The sequence below is a fragment of the Apodemus sylvaticus genome, chromosome 2 (assembly GCF_947179515.1).
Source record: "Apodemus sylvaticus chromosome 2, mApoSyl1.1, whole genome shotgun sequence".
NCBI classification, from domain to species: Eukaryota; Metazoa; Chordata; class Mammalia; order Rodentia; family Muridae; genus Apodemus; species Apodemus sylvaticus.
Window position 1 is genome coordinate 130,879,102 of NC_067473.1, and position 22,525 is coordinate 130,901,626.

The 22,525-nt window shown below is 43.3% G+C and overlaps 1 protein-coding gene across 1 annotated transcript; it reads right to left on the reverse strand.

The window, feature by feature from the left end:
* Positions 1-7,275: 7,275 nt before the first annotated feature.
* Prok2 (prokineticin 2) lies at positions 7,276-22,315 on the reverse strand. The gene is made up of 3 exons (XM_052172629.1): positions 22,095-22,315; positions 18,607-18,732; positions 7,276-8,744 (listed from the first exon to the last, which is right to left on the reverse strand). Exons 1-3 carry the CDS (start codon positions 22,185-22,187, stop codon positions 8,640-8,642), a joined length of 324 nt encoding a protein of 107 aa, XP_052028589.1. The 5' UTR covers positions 22,188-22,315; the 3' UTR covers positions 7,276-8,639.
* Positions 22,316-22,525: the final 210 nt, after the last annotated feature.

Sequence of the window (22,525 nt, forward strand, 5' to 3'; positions counted from 1 at the left end):
GATTCCCATTGCAGGCTTGCATTCAGCGAAGTGGCATGCAGAGTGTAATTGGGCCATGTGTAATGCTTTAAACTCACAGTGGAGATCAGTTTCATTTGCATATCTATCTTGAGGAATTATGGGATACCCAGAGCTATTTCTAGAATGCTATTTGCATAATTGTTCTAATCTTTTATGAATTCGGCGATGTGTGTGGTCTGACAAAGGATTTTTGAAAGGAAATTTGTTAAGTTGCTTTATAAGGTTTGTAAAGATATTAGAATTAAATAGTGCTAGGTATATATTTAATAACCTGTTTCTATTGAAGGAACCTAATTACATAAAGCCATTAGTCTGCTGCCAATGTTGTTCACTGAAAGTTTATCATTTAAAGTTGATTTCTTCAATGCCCTACCACCACCACCAATACTTCTTAGACTTAAATTCACTTAAACACCATGAGAAAATTTTCAGTTGTTTTGTAACTCTCTGACACTCCTCGTCCCTCCACACACATACACACATTTCTTAGTCTGTGGGCATTTGACATGTTTCTAGCTTTGGACACTAACTACAAGACAGACAGACTCACAGTCTTTGTGGTCTTTTCCATCCTGGTGCACTCATGATCAAACTACCTGAGTTTCGCCATTTCTAAAGAGATCCTTGGTCCATTCAGCAATTTCTTCTTCTTGAGGGACCATCAGGTCTGTGAGGAGGAAATGCATGCAAGTCTAGCCCTCCATAGTTGGAACATTCTCAGACTACAGGAGGGAGAAGTCCTTTCTGACCTGTGAACACTGTGGCTCTACAGCCATTTCCTCTCCTCCATTCTGGTTCCATTCCTGAGCTAGCCAATCTCAAAAGAACTGTTGACGTTTGGTCTGTTGCTATGTATTGTAAAACTAAATTCTGTTCTGTAAGGGAATAAGCATTTGTTGCACAAACCTTGTTTCTTAAACCTATTGGTTAAATAAAATTGGCTACGCCCAATTATTGAGGAATTAGAATTTGGTAGGTCTTGAGTTACCTGGTTGAGGGTGGAGAAGCTGGAAAGGAGAGGAGAGACCATAAGGAGAGAGGGAGAAGGTACCACAAGAGGAGATGTACTGTAAGCACAGTGCCAGGAGAAACAGCATGTATTTGGGAGCCCTGCTGGGGAAATAGCCAGGCCAGCAGTTGGAAAAGTAGATTAGGGGTTACCCCTTTAATTATCAAAGCCAAATAAAATAGCCATAGTATGAGTCTCATTTATTTGTAAGCTAGTCAGGGATAAGCTTACATTGGTTCTGCCCTACTTTTTACCTCTTAGCCATATGAAAGGCTAAGACCTTCTGTCCTTGTTGCCATTGTGTGCCTGTTTGACTATCACCTTGTATCCACATAAAATCTGGGTACAACCCTTTGGGGTTTGGCCTGTCATCCGTTTCAACACCTAGATCTATTTGAGCTGTGGGGTTGATCCCGCTTTCTGAAGGGCAACCACTACAACATGAGTGACTTTAATTTTACATTTTGGTTTTGAGACTAGGTAGAGCCCGGTCTACAAATGCTACCTATGTAGCCTCAAACTCACTATGTAACAGAAAGACCTTGAGCTCCTGATTCTCCAGCCTCTAGCTCCTGAGTGCTAGGATCACAGTTATGTACCACTATACCTGGCCACCAGTGTTTTATTTATTCATTTGTAATGATTTATTTATCTTTATTTTACATGTGTTGTTAGTTTGTCTGCAGGCATGTCCATGTACCATGTATACATCTGGTAACCATGGAAGGCCAAGGTCCTTGGGAAGAGTGCTGTGATGGGTTGTATATACTTGACCCAGAGAGTGGCACTATTAGGAGGTGTGGCCTTGTTGGAGTAGGTGTGTCATCGTGGGCGTGGGCTTAACACCCTCACCTAAACTACCTGGAAGTCAGTATTCTACAAGCAGTCTTCAGATGAAGATGTAGAACTCTTAGCTCCTCCTACACCATGCCTGCCTGGATGCTGCCACACTCCCACCTTGTGATAATGGACTGAACCTCTGAACCTGTAAGCCAGACCTAATTAAATGTTGTCCTTTATAAGACTTGCCCATTAGAAATTCTCAGCTTGATGATTAGGAAAGAGATGATGGAGATGCCAACCGAGATGACTCCAAATAAGGGCCACTTGAGTGCTTCTTTCAGTATTGAAGGTGTGTGCTTCAGGAGGCCACGGGGATTCTGGCTGTTAAGTCAACTCAACAACCTTTCCCGGGGCCTTCACTGTCCGGGCCTTATGCCAAATGTACTCATCTCTCTCTGTTGGAGAGGAAGCTCAATTTTCTTTTAGTAAAGTAAGGGAGATCACATCTGCTCCCTTCCACTGCTCTGAATTTAAGTCACACAAGCCACACTTGAACAGCCAGTAAACGGTCTCTGAAGAGGGTAAGAATGAGCTATAGAGGACAGCTGCAATCTACAGGTCTCTTCTTCCAGCCATAGGTTTCTCAGCTCTTACGGAAATGAAAGAAAAAAAATGATAGGGAATATTAACATTTGCCATCCAAAGGACTAATTTTTATTTTCATTTCCCCATAAAAACATAGCAAATACTGCTTGCTATGCACCTCCTGTTTGAGGAGCACCTTTTGGCTGTGTTTTGTAGATGTGATGAAATGAGAGGGAATAATCACAGGGTAACATAGGAAGCCGGAGGAGGGGAGTCGCTAAAAGGACTTTATTAAAGTTGGCTCTTTAATAAAAACCCCTGTCTTAATTAGGGCTCCTATGGCTTCGATAAAACACCATGAACAAGGCAAGTTTGGAAGGAGGGGTTTATTCACATCACCAAGGAAGTCAGGATAGGAACTCAATCAGGGCAGGAACCTGGAGGCAGGAACTGATGCAGAGGCCATGGAGGGGTGCTGCTTACTGGCTTGCTCATCATGGCTTGCTCTGCCTGCTTTCTTATGAGACCCAGGACCACCAGCCCAAGGATGACATCTTCTACAGTGGGCTAGGTTCTTGCCCACTAAGAAAATGCTTACAGCCAGATCTTACAGAGGCAGCTTCTCAACTGAGGCTCCTTCTTTTCAGATGACACGAAACCACCCAGTGAAACCCCTTTGACATCACTTATCAGATTTTCATGAAGGTATCAGGGATCGAACTCAGGCCATTAGGCTTGTGTCGTGAGAGTGACAAGTGCCTTTATCTGCTGAGCCATCTCATCGACCCCTCCTCTTCAGAAAGTCTATGTTTGCTGGGCAATGGTGGCCAGCACCTTTAATCCTAGCCCTTGGGAGCCAAAGGCAGGTACATCTCTGAGTTTGAGGCCAGCCTGGACTACAGAGTGAAGTTTGAGGCCAGCCAGGGCTACACAGGAAAAACAAAGTCTTAAAAAAACAAACAGAAAGAATGGGTATGTTTAAAATTTCCATAATAAAAGTTTTCATGATTGAGCTGTGTGTTTTAATGAGCCAAACACAGTCGTGCCAGCACTAATCTTGTCTGCAGTGGAGTGCAATCCAGGAAACTTCTCGATAATTACTCAAACCTAACTTAATAAAACAGTTTTCTCCAAATTTACTTGAATTTCCTCAATGGAAACTCCCCCTCACACACAAATTACTTGTATTTTAATCGAAAAGATAAACATATGAATTAGAACAATTGTGGAAGGTTGATTAGCAGTACGGCCTGGAGGCCAAATCATCCCTTCGTGATGAGAGGCACTTGGCCTATTGCTTCTGCACTGACCTACAAGTGACGAGCAGAGGGCATCTAGCTGTGCCACACTGCCTTTTTACTATTTTGAATGTATTGTTTCCTTTGATATTGCCCTCTGTAATGTGTCTGTATGTACTCACACACACACACATACACCACACACACATGTATCTATGTGCATTTGAGTGTGCAGGCCAGAGGTGGACCTCTGGTGTCTTCCTCCATTTTTCTCCACCTTAGGTTTTTTTTTCTATATTCTTTGTTTACATTCCAAATGATTTCCCCTTTCCAGGTTCCCCCCTCCCCATAAGTCCCATAAGCCCTCTTCCCTCCGCCTGTTCCCCAATCAACCCCCTCCCACTTCTCTGTCCTGGTACTCCCCTACAATACTGCATCAAGCCTTTCCAGGACCAGGACCCTCTCTCCTTCCTTCTTCTTGGGAATGATTTGATATGTGAATTGTGTCTTGGGTATTCAGAGCTTCTGGGCTAATATCCACTTACCAGTGACTGCATTCCATGTGTGTTCTTTTGTGAAGGGGTTACCTCATTTAGGATGATATTTTCCAGATCTAACCATTTGCTTAAGAATTTCATGAATTCATTGTTTTTAATTGCTGAGTAGTATTCCATTGTGTAAATGTACCACATTTTCTGTATCCATTCCTCCATTGAGGGACATCTGGGTTCTTTCCAGCTTCTGGCTATTATAAATAAGGCTACTATGAACACTGTGTCCTTATTGCATACTGGGGAATCCTCTGGGTATATGCCCAGGAGTTCCACCTTAGTTCTTAAGACAGGATCTCTCAGTGAATCTAGAACTCGCCAAAGCCCCAAGGACGACTGGTCTGCAAGCCCTAGGACTCCAATCTCCTCTGTGCCAGCTCTAGGATTGTTAGCATTTGCTGCCACTTTCTACTTTTTATGTGATTTCTGGAAATTATACTCAGGCTATTATGTTTGCACAAGGACTTGAACCACTGAGCTGTCTCCACAGTCTGCAAATGGTTAACTTTTACGATTGTTTTATCTTTTGAGAAAGAGGCAAAATGTTGAGTTAAAAAATATCAAGTAACGCTGGAGAGATGGCTCAATGGTTAAGAGCACTGTCTGCTTGTTCAGAGGTCCTGAGTTCAATCCCCAGCAGCCACATGGTGGCTCATAACCATCTGTAACGGGATCCGATGCCCTCTTCTGGCATGCAGCTGTACATGCAGATTTAGCACTGATATAAATACAATAAATAAATCTTAAAAAAAAAAATCATTGATAAAAGACTGTCATCCTTAAGATGCCTTTAGAAATGCTAGCAGAGCCAGGCAATGGTAGCAGTGCACACCTGTAATCCCAGCACTCTGGGAGGCAGAGGCAGGCAGATTTCTGAGTTCGAGGCCAGCCCGGTCTACAGAGTGAGTTCCAGGATAGCCAGGGCTATACAGAGAACCCTGTCTCGAAAAAAAAAAAAGAAAAAGAAAAAGAAAAAGAAAAAGAAAAGAAAAAAGAAAAAGAGATGCTAGCAGAGAAATCTGTTCTATGGAATGGTGACTACAGTTAGTGTTACTTTCTCTAAGTAAGTAAGTCTCTAAGACTTTCTCAAAGTCTTCACAATAAAGAATAGATATGTGAGGTGGGGATGCTGATTAGTGCAGGCTAGCCATTTTACAATATAAGTAAAATTCAAAATAGTATGGGTACCATAGACATTTTATTTGCCAAACAAACAAACAAACAAACAAACAAAAAAGGAGTAGGGGGAAAGATCACAGAAGTAGTGAAATATTAGTTCCAAGGATATTATCTGAAGTGTAACAGTGTGAAATGGAAAGGTCATAGAAGGTTGTCAGTGGGTTTTATAGTGGTGCATGCTAAATATCATGTCTTGATCCTCGAGGTTAAAAATAGCAACCTGCCTTTTATCTTCTGGAAAACTAAGCCAGGAAAGAATAGGGCGAAGGGTCCTGATATGAGGACCAGAGGAAGACGGGATTGTGTTTGGTTCGTACCTGGACTGACTGACTTCCCACAGCTTCAGCAAGGGCTACGCTGGAGTGACGAGGAGCACCAGAGCCTTTGGCTGTTGGGAGTAGTAGTTTTGGCACAAACTTTTCCTTTGGCAAAACTGTAACAAACGAAGCCCAAGTTTTTAATGCTCAAGTTTTTAATATAAAGTTAGAAACGACCTTTGGTCTGTATCAGTTACTCTTCCCGTTGCTCTGACAAAATACTCAGCAAGAAGCAACTGGAGGAATGGTTTATGTGGGCTCACAGCTCAAGGGGATACTACAGTCTATCCATGAGGAGAAGACATGGCGGCAGAAGTCTGAAGCTGCGGGTCACATTGCACCCAGAGCAAAGAAACAGAAAGACACCAGGGTGGGAGGTGGCCGGAGTATGAATCCTCACAGTGGCTCATCCCCTTGGTGGCAGAGTGTGGAGGACATTTCACATTCAAACCTTACCCTCTCCATGAAAGCTGACAGAAAAAAAAAAAAGTGGAAAGGTCGCTTGAGTTTGATTACTAGCTGTTGGCTAGTTCTGCCGCCTTGAACTTAAGAAAACTCACACTGTGAATTTACCAGAACCAGACCAGATATTTGTTTTTGCACCTGGAAATCCCCACCTTGCCTTACCTTGTAGGGTTGTAGGACTAGGATGTCCCAGATGTTATGAAGGGCCATCCTGGGAGCAGAAGATGCAGTTGCCAGGGTATAGAAGTATCTAGTCACATAAAAATGTCCCAGACAACCTCTGAGGGCTGGCTGGGTCGATGGTCCAGGCTGTTAAAGCATTTTCTGTGCAACACTGACCACTTGAGTTTGCTCCCCAGGTGACCTCCACAGGTGTGCCTTGGCACACGCCTCCTTCCCCCTCCCCCCCAGTCTCTCTTACACATAATATGCAAGAAAGTATAACTTCTGAGAAATGGGATTCTAAGGTTTGTGAAAGTTATTTGAAAGGTGATGGGTTTTGATGGCAATTAACAATCTCCAAATAGTATGTGATGCTAGACATAATAAAAATGAGCAGAGGGAGAGAGAGCAAACACCACGGCTCTGGGGCTGCAGGTGGTAATGGCTACCCAGCTCCACTGTATTTTGGTCCTTTTGGCTGGGCACCCGAGACTCCGTTTGTCCCTTTATGTATCAACCTTAAAACTGGATTGGACAAGGTAAGGGCAAGATGTTATAAGAGATAGTTATAGCTTTTAATTCTGTCGATAATTAAGAATAAGATTACATCTTGCCACTTATTGACAAGTCTCTTGAATGATGTGTAAAGATAACTTTAGCTAGATTGCTTGGCATGCCCATTTCTTTCCCATAATTCCCCTCATGGACGTTTCTTGTTTTCTTCCAGCATAAATGGAGACCACTTCTCCAAGCAGCGATGGTGATTAATACACCCAGATCCTGTAAAATTGTATCAGACATCAGTACCCGTGCAATCCCTAACTTAAGCAAATAACCAGAGCTGACCGCAGGTGCCCACTTCCAGGAACCTGGGGAGGGTGGGCGTGGCAAATGTGCAGTCAGTTAAACTTGAGAGTTCAGGCGTTTATTTGTGACGCGATATGGGTTGACAACACTTAGGGAGTTGTTCAAGGCCAGACCATATTGGTGCCACTGTGCAGTTAGACCCAGCGCATGCCATGCCTCGCATCGCACATTGGATCTCGCAGGACAAGCCTACGGGTCCATTGCATCGAACAATCGCATCTGGGTGTTTCGCTTTCCTTCACTCGCCAAAGCGTTTTTGTTTTTGCTTTTTGAGTACACATGGTTTATTTATTCGTTTTTGTGCTACCTTGAAATTCACACAAACACAGCTCTCCTGGATGCAAGATGAAAATGCATGTACTGTTAGGGTGACTTCACCAGCTTTGGCATGTCTGCCGACTTTAGGATGAGGGCTATATAGAAATTCGCTCGCAATAAAAACTGTTGACAGCCGTGACAAAAATAAGGATATAATATCAAAATAAATCAAAGAATATACAGTATCGTCATTATTCTGATACAGAATTTTTTTTACATAGAAATATTGATACCAGTACAAATGGCAGGATATCAGGAAATCCATTACAATAGACCTTTGGGTTACAAATAAAAGTTTAAATTATAACTTAACACCGATTTTTTTTAAACGATGACTCTGTCATGCCAGTTGAAAATCAATGCTTCCTCAAGTGACATTCTTTAAAATGTCCCCAACAAGACTTTTTAAAAAAGCTTCAAATAAAAAAGAAAAAGACATGTAATATTCCATTCCACCAAGAAGAAAATGTCTTTTACTTAAAACGAATCTAGAAAAATGGACCAGGTTCCTTCAGTGTCCCATTAATTTTGTCCTCCTACCAGTTAAACAGCAGAACTGAAAGCCAGTGGGCCAGACGGGTGCAGGAAAGTTCCTGGAGCACTCCACATCTGCTCCCAACGAGCTGCCTGGAGGGGCTGGTTCAAACTTGTACAGGGCTAGCTCTCTGAGCCTCCTCAGTGGGCCTACCAGCAAGCCTGGGAGTGTAGCGGCCCAATGCTAGACTAAGGTGGGGATCATGAGTCTCTGAGTAAGGGTGTGTCTGTCTGGGCATGGGGCAGGAAAGGGTGAGGCAAAGGGCGAAGGGAAGTTTCTGTCACAGAGTGGTCACTCTTAGTCTCCTATTTGTGAGAACGGTTGCTATTGGCATTCAAGAAAATGTCAAGGCAAAACATAAACAGGAAATGAGAAGGCATGCTAGAAAGCCTTGCCCTCTATAAATCTCTCCAAAAATTAAAACTCTCCTTCAAAGAAAGAAAAGAAAAAAAGAAAAGCCACTTCAAAAATCAAAGACAGAAACGTTACTTGGAAAGTCGAGGAAGGGAGAACATTTCTTTCTGATGTATTCTTTGTTTGACACAATTACAAGTGAGACTTGACAATGTGCAGTGGAGGTTCACGTTTCAAGTTCCTACTTCGAACTGATCACTTCCGGGCCAAACAAATAAACCGGTTGAAAGAAGTCCTTAAACACGCCAAGCCTGGCAGGCAGGGACAGGTGTGGTGCATCCTCCGCCCCCAAAATGGAACCTAAATGAGAAAAGAGAATCAAGTCAGTAAAAAAATTGACCTTTCAACTTACCTGTTGGTTTAGTGTGTAACGTGTATGCATATGTATGGCACATGCACCTGAGTGTGCGGGTTGACCCACACACACACATGAAGGCAGAGACTAGAGCAGGCCGTCCATCTTCCCCCATCTCTGGATATCTTATTTTCTCAGAACAGGATCTTTTACTGAACCATACAATTGCTGTTTCAACTAGGCTGGCAGGCCAGTAATGTCCTGGGGTACGCCTGTCCTGGGGTACACCTGTATCTGCTTCCAGTGTTGGGGTCACAGGCAAGAGCACCCATGCTTGGATTTTTTTATGTGCATATTGGGAATTTGAACTCGGGTCTTTTGTGCTTGCAGAACAAGTGCTTTTTCTTTTTCTTTTCTTTTTTTTTTTTTCTTTTTTGTATGAGTGTCCAACACTCATACGAAAATAAAGATCAAAACAAATGAAGCCATTTTGCAGATAATTGGATCCTAATCTGTATTACCAAATGCTCAATAGACAATACACAAAACCATGTGTGTATGTGTGTGTGTGGTGTGTGTGTGTTTATGTGTATCCATCCTGCCCCCATCCCTGCCATCAGCTCGTGAAGATTTCAAATACAGACTCACACCTGTTTTACAGATGAGAGATGGAGGAGCAGAGTGAACACGGCCCAAGTTCACACATCTGGAGATGAAGGTTTGGCTATAGATGGAAAAGAAAAAAGTCTTTATGCCTTATGCATTTTTTCATTTTGGTGTTTCGTGTGTGTGTGTGTGTGTGTGTGTGTGTGTGTGTGTCTGTCTGTGTGTCTGTCTTGTGTGTCTGTGGTACACATATACATATGTGATGTGCAGAGGTACATTTATGCAGAGCCCATGTGGAATACACATATACATATGTGATGTGCAGAGGTACATTTATGCAGAGTCCATGTGGAAGGCTGAGCTGGACCCAAATGCCTTCTTTCCTCCATAACTTTTCCACTTTTGGGGACAGGGTCTCTTAATAAAGCTGGAATGGCTGCTTCCACTAGGCTGTTTGACTACTGAGCCCCAGGATCCACTTGCGGCCTCCCCAGTGCTGGGATTACAGATGTTCACCACTGCACTTGGCTTTTGTGCTGAGGTTTTGGTGAATAGAATCCAGGGCTTTATGCTTGTGTAGCAAGCGTGTTACTGAATGAGCATTCTCCCTAACCCCTCTCATTCATTTTTTATAGTGTCTTGCTATGTAAGCCCTATAAGGCAAGGCACACCTAGACAGGACCACACGTATTCCATGCACAAGTGCGAATCCACAGTCAATCAGGACTATGCAAGCTCAAGCATTCATACACAGCCGCCGAAGTTAGATCACTGAGGGTGTTTAGAGGGAAGTCATGAAAAAGACAAGTTCAGTTTGAAGAACTAGACTGGACCAGAAGCTGACCCAGAAGAGAAGGCCTGCCTCACACCCAAAGTTACTTCTCAGTCCCTGCACATGCCATCGGTGGAGCCCGATTGAGACATGCCAACTGATAGAGCTAGCACTAAGAATATATACGCTTTCCAATGTCCTAAAACAGAGACCGGAAACCCACCCCACCCAGGAGGTACAGGGCCTCTAGGTCAGTTAACACCCTAGCCAGATTGGATGGCTCAGTCCTGTAACCATAGCACTCAGAATACAGAAAAGGGAGGATCATGAAATTGAGAATAGCCTGGACAAGATGAGAGAGAGAGAGAGAGAGAGAGAGAGAGAGAGAGAGAGAGAGAGAGAGAGAGAGAGAGAGAGAATTAGCTGTAAGTCTCCTTGTCAGAGAATCAAACCGCCTGTTTCCAACTTCAAATGTTATATTAGCTGTCATTCTCTGTATTTCTTTCTAGTCTGTCCTATCAAAAGAAGACAGCCCACAACAATTACCCAGATGCTTTCAAAATAGAATTCTTTTACACATTAAAAAAAACAAAACAAAACAAAAACAAACCAAAAGGCTGTCTTCAGGCAGTGGCAAACCCACTCTGACCTTACTCTTGGGTAGCTCTAAGAGGGCAGACCTAATTGTCATGCGCAAGTGTCCTAGGCGCATGCGCCCTCGGCAGGTTCACGCTCTCCATTCTCCTTACCTCCTTCTTCCTTTTTCTTCTCTTCGCCCTTCTTCTTTCCTGCCTTCCATTTGCAACATGACTCTGGATGGGTCAGGGAGATGAGTGACATCAATAAACACAAAGGAAGTCAGAGAAGGAAGAAGGGAGGACAGGGCTCGAGGTGTGGTCAGCAGGCAGAGCAGGGCTCAGCCAGGCTCCCCTGGGGCCTTCTTGATGCATGGCTATTTCCGAGGGGCTAAACATGGGATCTACACATAGCCCTGCTGCCCGTCGGGCTAGGGCAGATGCTATGCTCAGAATGGTTCTGCCCTTGAGTGAGTCAAGGCTGCTGGGCTTGATGCAGTGTAGGAGGCCTACCACCCAGAACACATCAGAGAGGTGATCATAGCTGGGCCAGCTTGGACAACGACAACTTGGGCAGTGTGAGATTTGACTCTTGAGATTTTTGCCAGACCCCTCGGAGGCCAGACTTAAAAATTCAAAATAGACCAGTGGTTTCTCAATTACCAAGGGTGATTCTGTCCATAGGCCAATACCCAGCCAGTTGTGTTTGTCACAGCTGGGATGGGAGACATGCTATTCACATTTAGTGGAGAGATGCTAGAAATGTGCTAAAGCCCTAAATGTTCAGGAGAGCCCTCTCAGTAAACAGTGAGCTAGCTCAAGATGCTCATGGAAATTAATAACTAAGAGCTGACAGCAATAGTTAAGGAACTGTGCTTGTCCCAGGCAAGTGTAAAGTAGTCAAATACAACCCAGGCAAGGGGAATGCACAGGACTTAGGAAGCAGGTTTCAAGCTGCTGTTCTAGGTACTGAAGGATACAAGGAACCAGAAAGGTAAGGCCCTTTACAGGAACACCAAGCCACTCTGACTGACTCTATGAGCTTCTGGGCCCCTCCTCCAGCCCCTCCTGAGGCGGGGTGGGGGGGTGGGGGTTGCCCTTTCTCATGCAAACCAAGACCCAATCAGCATTTCTCCTTCCAAGCATCTTTCCAAGCCCCAGGTCAAAACCTTTGAGTTCTGAAATCATCCATCCAACAGACTCTAGCCTGCTTCTCCATTCACTACTAGATTCAGAAGCCTCACAAAATGAAGCAAACTGTAGTGAGGAAATGTTTACATCGGTGCACATTCTAACCACTAGTCCAGACCTGGTGGCTTCCTTTAGAATCAGTGGAACACCAATTTCTTACAGACTACAATTCCAAACAGCAAATTCTAAACTCATCCAGACGGAACTCGGTTCTTTCTCACTTGGAGAAAAATGACCAAAGGAAAAATGGCTCATTTAACGAAGGAACTGAAGCATAAACCTGTAAAATCCTAGCTACTCGGGGGAGCTGAGGCAGGAGGACGGTGAGTTCAAGGCCAGCTTGGACCACTTAGTGAGACCCTATCTCAAAATACAAAGAAAGCGTGTTGTTCAGTGGCAGAGTGCTTGCCTAAGGGCTCTAAGATCCTAGTTTCAATCTCCAGTAAAACAAAAGAGCGTGAGCATAGGAACGTGCAGACGCGCACACCCATGGGGGCAGGGAAGGGAAGAAAGGAGGGTGGGAGCTGACTCTGTAGCAATGGAACTGCTGTCTATCCTGACCGCACAATTGCCTGTTGCTGAACTGTCCTCCAGTTTTGCAAGATGCCACCAACTGGACAATGTGGGTATAGAGTGAAGGGGGAGGACCCTGTGTCAAACTGCACTATTTCTGTCTATGAGACACGGTTGACTTGAACCTGCAGCCACAGCTCTGATACTGCCCCAGTGATTCTTGATGTCCACATTAGGAAGAATGAGGAAGCCACACAGTATCTTCTCTCTAACCATCTTTTACTAAACTGCTAAGCCACATTATCTTTTAGTCTTTCTAAAGATGCTCAGCATTAACAAATACTGTTCAAGCCTTTTGGAAAAAAAAACATGCTTACATTTTATTCACAGTGTTTAGTTATACACTGGCTTCAGAAAGAGAACAAATAAGTTGTACATCTCCAAAATCTCTTTTAGTAATAGGTTACTTACTGTAATCTTCAGGAGGTAGAAGGTTACAAATTCTACATAGTGAGTGACCATTGAAAAATAAAAGAGAAATAGAAAGACAGAAAGGAAGAGAGTGAGAAAGGAAAGAAAAAAGGAAGAAAATCATGTTAAAATGTTTATAAAAGTGGGTGGGGCAGGGAAATGGCTGCCAGTTTAAGAACACCGCTGTGGAAGCTCAGATCTGACTCTCATCCCAGCATCCACAGGAAAGCCAGGCACACTGCACATCTGTAATCCCGGTGAGCTGGAAACAGCTGGATGGCTGGCAAACACCTGCCAGCCAGCCTGCCTAAACCAGGAGCTCCAGGTTCAGTGAAAGACCATGTCTCAAAGAGTGAGCTGGAAAGTTAATGAAGAAGGCATAGATTCCCTGGCCTCAACACGTGAGCCCGTGAGTGCATGCATGCACACACACACACACACACACACACACACACACGCATGTGCGCACGTGGCACACACACACACACACACACACACACATACACACACACACACACACACTATATAAGCATATATTAAAGACAGAAGCACACACAAAGTGGATTGGAGCTGGGTGTGTAGCTCGGTGGGAGAACTCCAGCATGGACAAAGCTCTACACTTAGTCCCTGGACAAACAAACCGGTTAGAAGGTAGAGCAAGATGAGATCACAGAACACCTCTTTAAAGTGAAAAATAATAAAACAAAAATCTCAAGTGCTAAACATATTCACCAAATGGAATAGAAAACCTGGCATCAAAATTCTTCTTTTCCAGTATTTTTTAATTATGAAAATCATAACTTAATAAAAACCACAATGTAAACTACTAACAATTAGGATAGCATGTTTTTATAGCAGTGTTTCCTAAAGTCATGATTTTATAAGTCACTCAAAGTGTTAAAAAAAATGAATACCAGGTTAAAACTATTGTTTGATATAAAATGTATTTTCTCTAGGTAAACTAGTATTTTGGGTTTTTGCCCAAACTAGTTTTCCTTGATTAGTTTGCATTTGCCAGAGCTCAGGATTGAACTCAGGTCCTTAGTCCCATGAGACACATGCTCTAACCATAAGCTACTGCCCTAGTAACTCTCTCCCTAAGCCAGGCTGGCCTTGAACTCTGAATCCTCCTGCCTCAGGATCCCAAGTGCTGAGATTATAGCCATGTTCAATACGGTCCCACTGTTTTTTCCACTTTTTTTTTTTTTTAACAGAGCTGAGGACCGAACCCAGGGCCTTTAGCAAGCGCTCTACCACTGAGCTAAATCCCCAACCCCGTTTTTTCCACTTTGAATGACCAAATATGAAGTAAACAGATGCACCTGAGACAGAGCAGGAGGCTGACCTCAAAACTACCTGTCCCCGCCCACCGCTCTCTCCTCATCTCAAATACTGTTCTATTTATTCAAAAGACAGATCTGGGGGCAAAACTGAAGTAGGAGAAAGAATTTCCCATAAAGGCTCTATAGTTTTACAATTTATTAAGAAACCATCATTGATCATGAGTAGAAATGAAATCTGTACTATACATCAGGAGATATTTATTAAAACATCCTTTATTTTACCTATCTTGAATGTAGCTGAGAACTCTCTAGAAGATCTATATTTTTCTAGAATAGATTAACTTAATCTTCACCATGATTATCAACTTCAGTTCTTGGCCCTGAAAATCGCTCATTGAAGTGAACTTTCAATTTTTCCAAAACAGGGGAAAAGAATATAGAATGTTGTAAACTGAGTTCTAGAAATATATTTCATGGAGTCAATAGGGGAAGGTGAACATGACACAAAATCTTGTCTTTGAGGGCTTTGTCAGATTATCAGTTGATTTTTACTATAAAACCATTATTTAAAGATTTCTTTATTTGACCTCCCATGAAAACAAGCTTCAGGAATATAAGGAGACTCTTGGACTCGCTTGTTTTCAGGATTGACATGAACTTGAATTATGGAAACAGAATTAAGTTGCTTTTGAAGTATCAAAAATAGCAAGGGAGTCCCTGCCCTGCCCTGCCCTGTTGGTGTGAGCACTCAGCTAGCCTCATTCTAACTTAAGCTTTGCCTCTTTAGGGTCTTGTGAGGAAGAAATTTGGTGGATTAGCCTTGAAGATTGTTATAAGAATGAGACAATCTGTGCTGTGGATCAATCAAAATGCAGGACTGTCACCTCCCAAGAGACACTTTCAAAAGAAAGCCATATAATACCATAAATGATACCCATCACAACAGATGAACCATTCTTACCAGAAACAAAAAAATAATGGAAAAAAAAAACCCACATTCATCGAAATGAATTAAGAAAGGCAGCACAGGATCAGAAGGAGATCTGAGAACTGACAGGAGTCACAGAGGAAATCAGGGCCTCTACAGGTCAGATAGAAACATTAGCTGGTGGCTTCAGAAACAGATTAGACCAAGTCAAAGAAAAAAATGGCAGAGCTTAAAGACAGATCAGTTGGATTGCTAGTGTCAGAAAGAACCCTTAAAAGAATCAAATATTCAGATTATAAGGGAGAAGAGCAACAGGTTTGACATAGCATAGCTAAGCTGTTAAAGTATAGGGCAAAAAGAATATTACAATCTGCTAGAAAGAAATGTCAAGTAACATTTTAAGGCAAACATATTAGATTTATGACAGATTTCTCAGAAGGAACTCTAAATGCCAGGAGGGCATGGAATGATATATTTTGGGTCCTAAAGGAAAGTAAGAACTAAGATTGTTGTACCTAGCAAGGCTGCCAGTCACTGTCAACAGACAAGTGGGCGCCACTGTGGTAAAGATAAATCAGGTGACCTCACAGTCACGAAGCCAGGTTTATAAAAGATGCTTAAGGGAATCCTATATGCAGAAAAGAAAGAATTTAGTAAATAACATCATTAAGAACATGAATAACTCCCACTAGAAGAAGAAATTCTCCAATAAGAAGAAATACCACTAATACTTGTATGCCAAGTATTAGAACAAAACCTAATTTTATAACAACAAAATATTACTAGACATATAAAGAAGATTTTGGTCCCAATGCTAGCAGCAGATGACTTTTAAATGTAAGAACAACTTTGCATAACTGGAGAAAAGATCCCCAAATTTATGGGGGAGCACAGACTTTGTCAAATAAGCCAAGGAACTCTAAACAAAACCATATTGGAGAAAATAAATAAGACACAAGGAAATCATGCATAGGTGGATTTCCTAGATATGGTTTCAAAAAGCAGAGAAAACAAAAACAATACCTAGAATTCCATGCCAAGTTTATGCTCAGCAAGGCAGATTGGTCTTTATTCTGCTGACCTATAGAACAAAGCAGTGTGTGGTGGTTTGGATAACAATGGCCCCCATAGGCCCCTACATTTGAACACTTGGTCCTGGGTTGGTGGAACTGTTTGGGGAGGATTAGGAGGTGTGGCCTTGTTGGAGAAAATGTGTCATAGGAATGGATATAAGGTTTCAAAAGACTGTTCCCTGAGTGCTCTCCGCCCCCTGCTTGTGGTCCAGGCTGAGAACTCTCAGCTGTTCCTGCTGGGATGCAAATGGAAGGACCCTGGGGAGATGGATCAGACTATAAACCGCTTGCCAAGCACACACAAGGGCCTGTTTTCAGATCCTCAGCATTTATGTAAAAAAGCCAGGCACCAAGTGAGGAAGATGGCCCACATCAATGTCTGGCACCCATAGGCAAACTCAGAAGCATGTATATATAAGCACGTACACACACACACACACACACACACACACATACGCTATATACATACATATATACATACACATACATACATACACACACATGGCACAAATTAAAATCTGGGCTATTAACACTTATCCTGATGGACATCCTGTCTCTGCCATTGGTTTTCAGTTAAGAAAAAATGCTCAAATGACCACAGTTGATTTTACTGGGGTAGAAGAGTGGAGTAGTCAGGGCCGCACAGAAGTGGGGGAGACCAGAAAGACATAAGGGTTGCTCTCACATGCTATCTGTGTGACTCCAACTGGGCTTAATGTCATACAGAGTGAATGGCAAATATAAAAGTACATCCCAGGTGTGAGGTATTGGGTAAGAGTGACATATACAACATTTTAAATAAACCATATGGCTCATACATCTGACTCATGATAGTCACTATTAATAAGAAAAGGCCATTTTTAAAATGTACACTCTACAAACTCTATACACAACCCATACAATTCTCAGAGCAGAAAGATAACAGGAAGCTACTCAGGGACAATGGCTTCAGTGCACAAAAGAGGACTGCTAAGAGCAAGGAAGAAACTGGATTTGCTACCCAAAGCAGCTGGGTGAGCCTCACGGCCTCCTGGGAAACCTGACGTTTAGACAGGTGACTAGCAGTAAAGCCAGTTATATCTTAGAATGTCCAGGAATAAAAAGGTGGTGTCATGTTTAAAAAATGACAAGTGAAGTCTTGCATGGTCAAACCACAGGAAGAGTGGTCCAAATGTAACAGGAAGCATTTCTCAAGGCCATCAACCGCAGGAAAGCTGGCCGTGAATACTACTTTGAGACACTCTCCAGCAACCAAGCGGGGTCCTCACACTGAGCTATACCTCCCCGATTGGCTATGGAAGCTCATTTCCTTACGGGCTTGAAACTACGGAGTGCTATCTGGCACAGTTAAGATCCCCGGGTAGGCGGCTGTTTCTATGATAGCTTCAAACCCAAAGGGGGAAGAGGGAGAAGGCAGAAGCAAGAATTCCATTTCATTATAAAATATGCTACCTGTACCTGTGAGAGAAAAAAGTAGTATCTTCCTCCAAGAAGTCACCTGCCCTGGACCCTCGTCTGATTGCCCATGAACCAAATTTTATTGACTAGAACAATGAAGAAGAGAGATAGCTACTTGCCAACCTAGAAAACTTGCCTGATACCACACTGTGTTGAAATGTTTTCTGTGTGAAGGATAGGGACACAGTTCCACATGCTATCTGATCATCTTCAATCCCCCCTTCTCTCTACCTCTTTATATAATAAAAACCCACCATCCCTTCAGTTGGAGAATCTGCAATTCCTAGGAACACAACCTCTAAGCCCCATCTGACTTGATCTGGAAGGTCTGTGGCTTTGCCTCTCAGGGCACATAATCTATCCAAAATTTCTTAGGTCATCGTGACATTGAATTGCTCTGCAATCACACCAGAAAATTAAATGTCCTGAATCTCCAAGTGTTATAAAAAAAAAACATATCTCACAGGTATAGAAGCAAAATAACAAAACTTTGACTGGGCACTGTGGTGCAAGCTTAGCACTTGGTGCAGTGTGGAGAAAAATCAGGAGTTCAAGGCCAGCCTAGACAATGTGAGAAGCTGTCCCCAAAACAAACACCAACAAATCAGAAAGGTTAGGATACAAGAGTAAGTGTGTTTGTTATTGGTGATTGGGGGAAAAAAAGCCACAACAAACAAAATCCACAAAGCTGACTGATTTCTGCTCCATCAGCTGGTTGAGCATAGTCTTTTAAAGAACTCTTTACTTTGATTTTACAAAAACACGTTTCAGTAAAATATCTACTTTTCCCACATGTTAGGAATTATGTTGATGTAAGGTTACTTTTAATGTCAGGAGAGCAATGGAGTGGAAGGGGGGGGGGGGGAGAAGAGAGAAACAGGTGCATCCTCACTGTACTGCCCTCTGACTTATGTTTCAAGTGACCTAGCCATGCCTTGTGCCACACAGGCCTTGATCAGCGGGAGGGGACACCCAGAGTCCCAGTGCAGACACTAACTTTCCGAGTCAGGGGGTGGCAGCTGTCTCCCACTTGGCCCATAGGTGTGCAGATCCTTATGCTCTTAACCCAGATACTGACAGCGCAGCACATGCCTCCTCCACACTGAGAGTCCTTGTCGCAAGCCTGAAAGGAAAAGAACCAACAGATAAATATAGAGAGCGGGAAAGGCTCAGGCTAGGGAACTCTACAATTAGCAGGGAAAATCCTCTTTAAATATCCAAATGCCAGTCAAGTATTTACCACACAAGCACAAGGACACACGTTCAGTCCTCAGATTCTACAAGAAAAGCCAGAGGCACGGTGGCTTGCACCTGCCATCTGGGCTCTGGGAAGACGGAGGCGGGCCGATCCTTGGGCCTTGCCAACCAGCCTACCTGAATTGGGGCATTCTAAGCCATGGGAGAAACTGTGTCTCAAAAATTAAGGTGGACAGCACTTGAGATGAGTTAAACATCTGAGTTTAACTCTTGTCTTCCGCCCACATGCCCATACATGCGTGTGTGAAACTCTCTCCCCGGACATGAGCATGTATATACACACACGAAAAATCCTAAGCAGTGATTTTTATAAAATAGAACCGGAAGCTCCATTTGTGTGTTTACATCCACCGTCAACACTTATTAGAATGTTTCCATGCACTAAAGAGCTCCTATATGATGAGACACTGGGTTTTAGGAGGAAGGATGGGAAGGGGAGGGGGGAGGGGGGACCAACAACACTTTTCTCTTCTTCTGGTGCTTTATGGCTGAACTTGAAAAAATGTGTTTACGCTAGTCCTGCGCTATACACAGTCATGCAGAGCTACACGGATCAAATCACATGATTTTATGATTATTAATTGCTGAATATATGGGGCCTAGTTGAAAAGATTGAAATGGTCTCGAAATGTGGAACAAACCAGTGCAGACCTGTAAAGGCACCACTGCGACATTTACAAGTGTTCACTTTCCCTTTCAAGTATTTACATTGGATGTTTCTTGTACTGGTACCCTGATTTTCACCATTTCCTCTTTCAAAATAAGAACTCTCCGAGCATGGGAGGGAACAAACCAAGACTTTTGCCCCATCCCACCAGTCTTTCGTATAAGTGACATGAAGAAACGAACTGAGTGGCTTAGGATGAACGGAGGTGTGCGTTAGAAACTCAGTTGAGCAAGCTCCTGAGGTCCAACAGGTGAGGACAGCACACAGCACAGATGCAATTAGCAGCCATATTGCTCAAAGGACACCCCCACCCCGTACAAACTACAGATATATACAGCCATATAGAGAACCAAAGACTCTACTGTGGAGGACTTTCTGTGTAGCAGTAAATAGAATAAGCCTGCATTGGTGTCCATGAAAATTTGTCTTAGGAACTACAGCTCCTTCTTAGAGCCAACAACAACAATAAAAACAACAGAATGGGATGCTTTTGTTTAAACCATGTGAAGAAGTCTGTCTGTTATTCAAAATAAGTAGTGGCTAAAAACCACAACTTTAACTTTGGATGGTTTTTTTTTTTAAAAAAAAAAAAAGATGATGTTTAAACATTTCCATCTTTTAATTTGTATCTGGATACCAGAAATCATGCAAACATGACCATCAAAGTCCTATGTTAGATCTACTCAACAACCTTTTGCAATATGGTTTTAATACATCTATATGAAGATATCAAGTTCAAAGATGCATGTTAAAGACCGGTGTTTATAACATATATACAAGACTCTACCTTCTGAAGTCCCATGAGCTCTTTTTCTAAGACCATTTAAAAAAAAAAAGCCAGCCAAAATCTTTTAAAATTCAATCAATCACTTAGATGCTTATCACCCTGTATACAATATATCTAGATAAATCACTGACTTTTTCATTTGAATCCAGATGGTTTCTCTCAGGGGGACCTAACTACGTTTTACTGTCACATTGCTTTAAGAAAAAAAAAGTTTTCCAATACCCTTTTCATAATATTGAATTAACAATAACAACAACAACAAAACAGGAGTCCACAAGACTGTATCACACAACCCCCAGCCCCACCAGCATGTAAACACAAAAATGAGATAAAATTTCATTTCATAACACAAAGCTTCGGTTGTTGGAAATTTACAAAGAATTGCATAAGTTTATATCTTTTTAATTAGACAGCTGCTTCCTAGTACCCTTCATTCTTCTTAACCCATTGCAGAGCCAAGCAAACAGTGTCCTCCTGTGAGTGGAACAAAACGACATTTGCACTACCCAGGAATCTCAGGGCTTAGAGGATTAGGAAACACTTAGAATGGACCAGCAGGGGAAGGGAGGAAGAAACCAACCCAGTCATGTTTCCATTCCCATGTGTTACAAAAGACACTGTAGAAACGTTTGTTCGTGCACACCAACCAGCTGCCAATGAAGCTATATACTCGGTTTTAAAAATCTCTACTCTAATAAATACCACAAGGCATACAATCAAGTATCTATGGGTAATAGCCCAATGCCGTAACAGGCCCAGAGCTTTCAGAATGCAATCTGGACACTAAGAAACACGGAGAACATCAATCTTTATTTATTCAACATAATGACCCTTCTCTTACGTTGAATAAAACATGTTACTTTATTAGCTGTGTGTTGTTCCAATCACGTCTCTATTAAAATCCAATAATGTGTACTTTAGATGTTAAAGTGATTTAAATAAGGAAATCTGGTAAAAAAAAAACATGCTAGCAACTTTATTATTTTTATTATTTTTAATGAGTAAAACAACAGCAAACAGCCAAGGTTCTGCTGGGCTATTAAAACGGACTTCCGAAATTTTGTACTGTGAACTCATTCCAAAACAAGAGACAAAATCCCACCACCACCAACAACAAAAAAACTTGTCAGAAGTCTTGAAAGAATGGGCTATTTCTAAGCCTGATGAAGACGCTCTCTGTGAGTTTAAATAATGTCTAGCGACAGCCTGCTCCATCACTAAGCCCTAGGAGTGAGGTATCAGGAGTCAAACTTGACAATTTATGTAATGAGAACTTCACGATGAAGGGGGTGGTGGTGGTAAAGATTAGCATAAAAGAGCAGCTGCTCCAGAACCCAGTAAGAGGAGCCCACAATTGCTTTCCAAAGCCCCACACGTGGCCCGGACCCAAGTTATTCCCCAGGGTAAGACCAACTCAGGAGCCATGGAGTTTGAGGTGTATGTCTTGCTCTTTTCCAATTTAATTAAGAGCGGCCGGATTTGGGGGTGTGGGTTTTCCAGCTCCTGGAAAATAACTTTCTCACTGGGGAAGAAACTTCTTTGAGCTACTAAATAGAACAGCAGACCAAACCGGAGGAACGCAGGAGGGAGAGGAGGGGAAGGCAGCAGCTTAATTCCATCTTGAGCCTGACTGTCCCCTGCCTTGGGAGCAGAACATGATCCCAAGTGACCAAAGAACTATCCCAAAGAATGCCACGCCCTTCCTGGTTCCTACACACCCTGAGCCCAGTGTCTCGGAGGCGATCCGGGAGCGACAGGTGCGCGGGCAGCTTACCCCGGTGATGACCGCGGCATCCCCGGCCAGCGGTGTGAGCAGCAGCGGTAGCAGCAGAAGTAGCAGTAGCGGGGCACAGCGCGGGTACCCCATGGCGTCCCGGGGACGCGGTGGCGGTTAGGAGATGCGTTCTGGGGCGTTGGGACCCGGGACGTTGGGGACGCGTGGCCAGGCTGCTCTGCTGAGCCGCGAGCCTAGCGGCGGTTATAAAGGCGAGCCCCGCGGTGACTCACGCCAGGCAGCACGCGGGGGGCACGGCGCGGGCACACTCCCCGCGCTCCACGCGCACACGCGCACGTGCCCCCGCGCCCCACGCGCACAGGCGCCACGCGGGCAGAGCCCCCCGCGGGGCGCCGCAGCCCCAGCCAGCCTCCCTGACGCTTTTGTGGTCTCAGAAACCCTCCTCCTTCGCTGTCCTGCTTTCCAGAGCC

Excerpts from the sequence above, each read along its gene's own strand:
- Prok2 (XM_052172629.1), bottom strand. The coding sequence starts at position 22,187 with ATGGGGTACCCGCGCTGTGCCCCGCTACTGCTACTTCTGCTGCTACCG. Across the intron at positions 18,733-22,094 it reads ATGCCGCGGTCATCACCGGG|GCTTGCGACAAGGACTCTCA; the intron begins GTAAGCTGCCCG and ends TTTTCCTTTCAG. Across the intron at positions 8,745-18,606 it reads GCCACCCCCTGACTCGGAAA|GTTCCATTTTGGGGGCGGAG; the intron begins GTTAGTGTCTGC and ends TTTCTCATTTAG.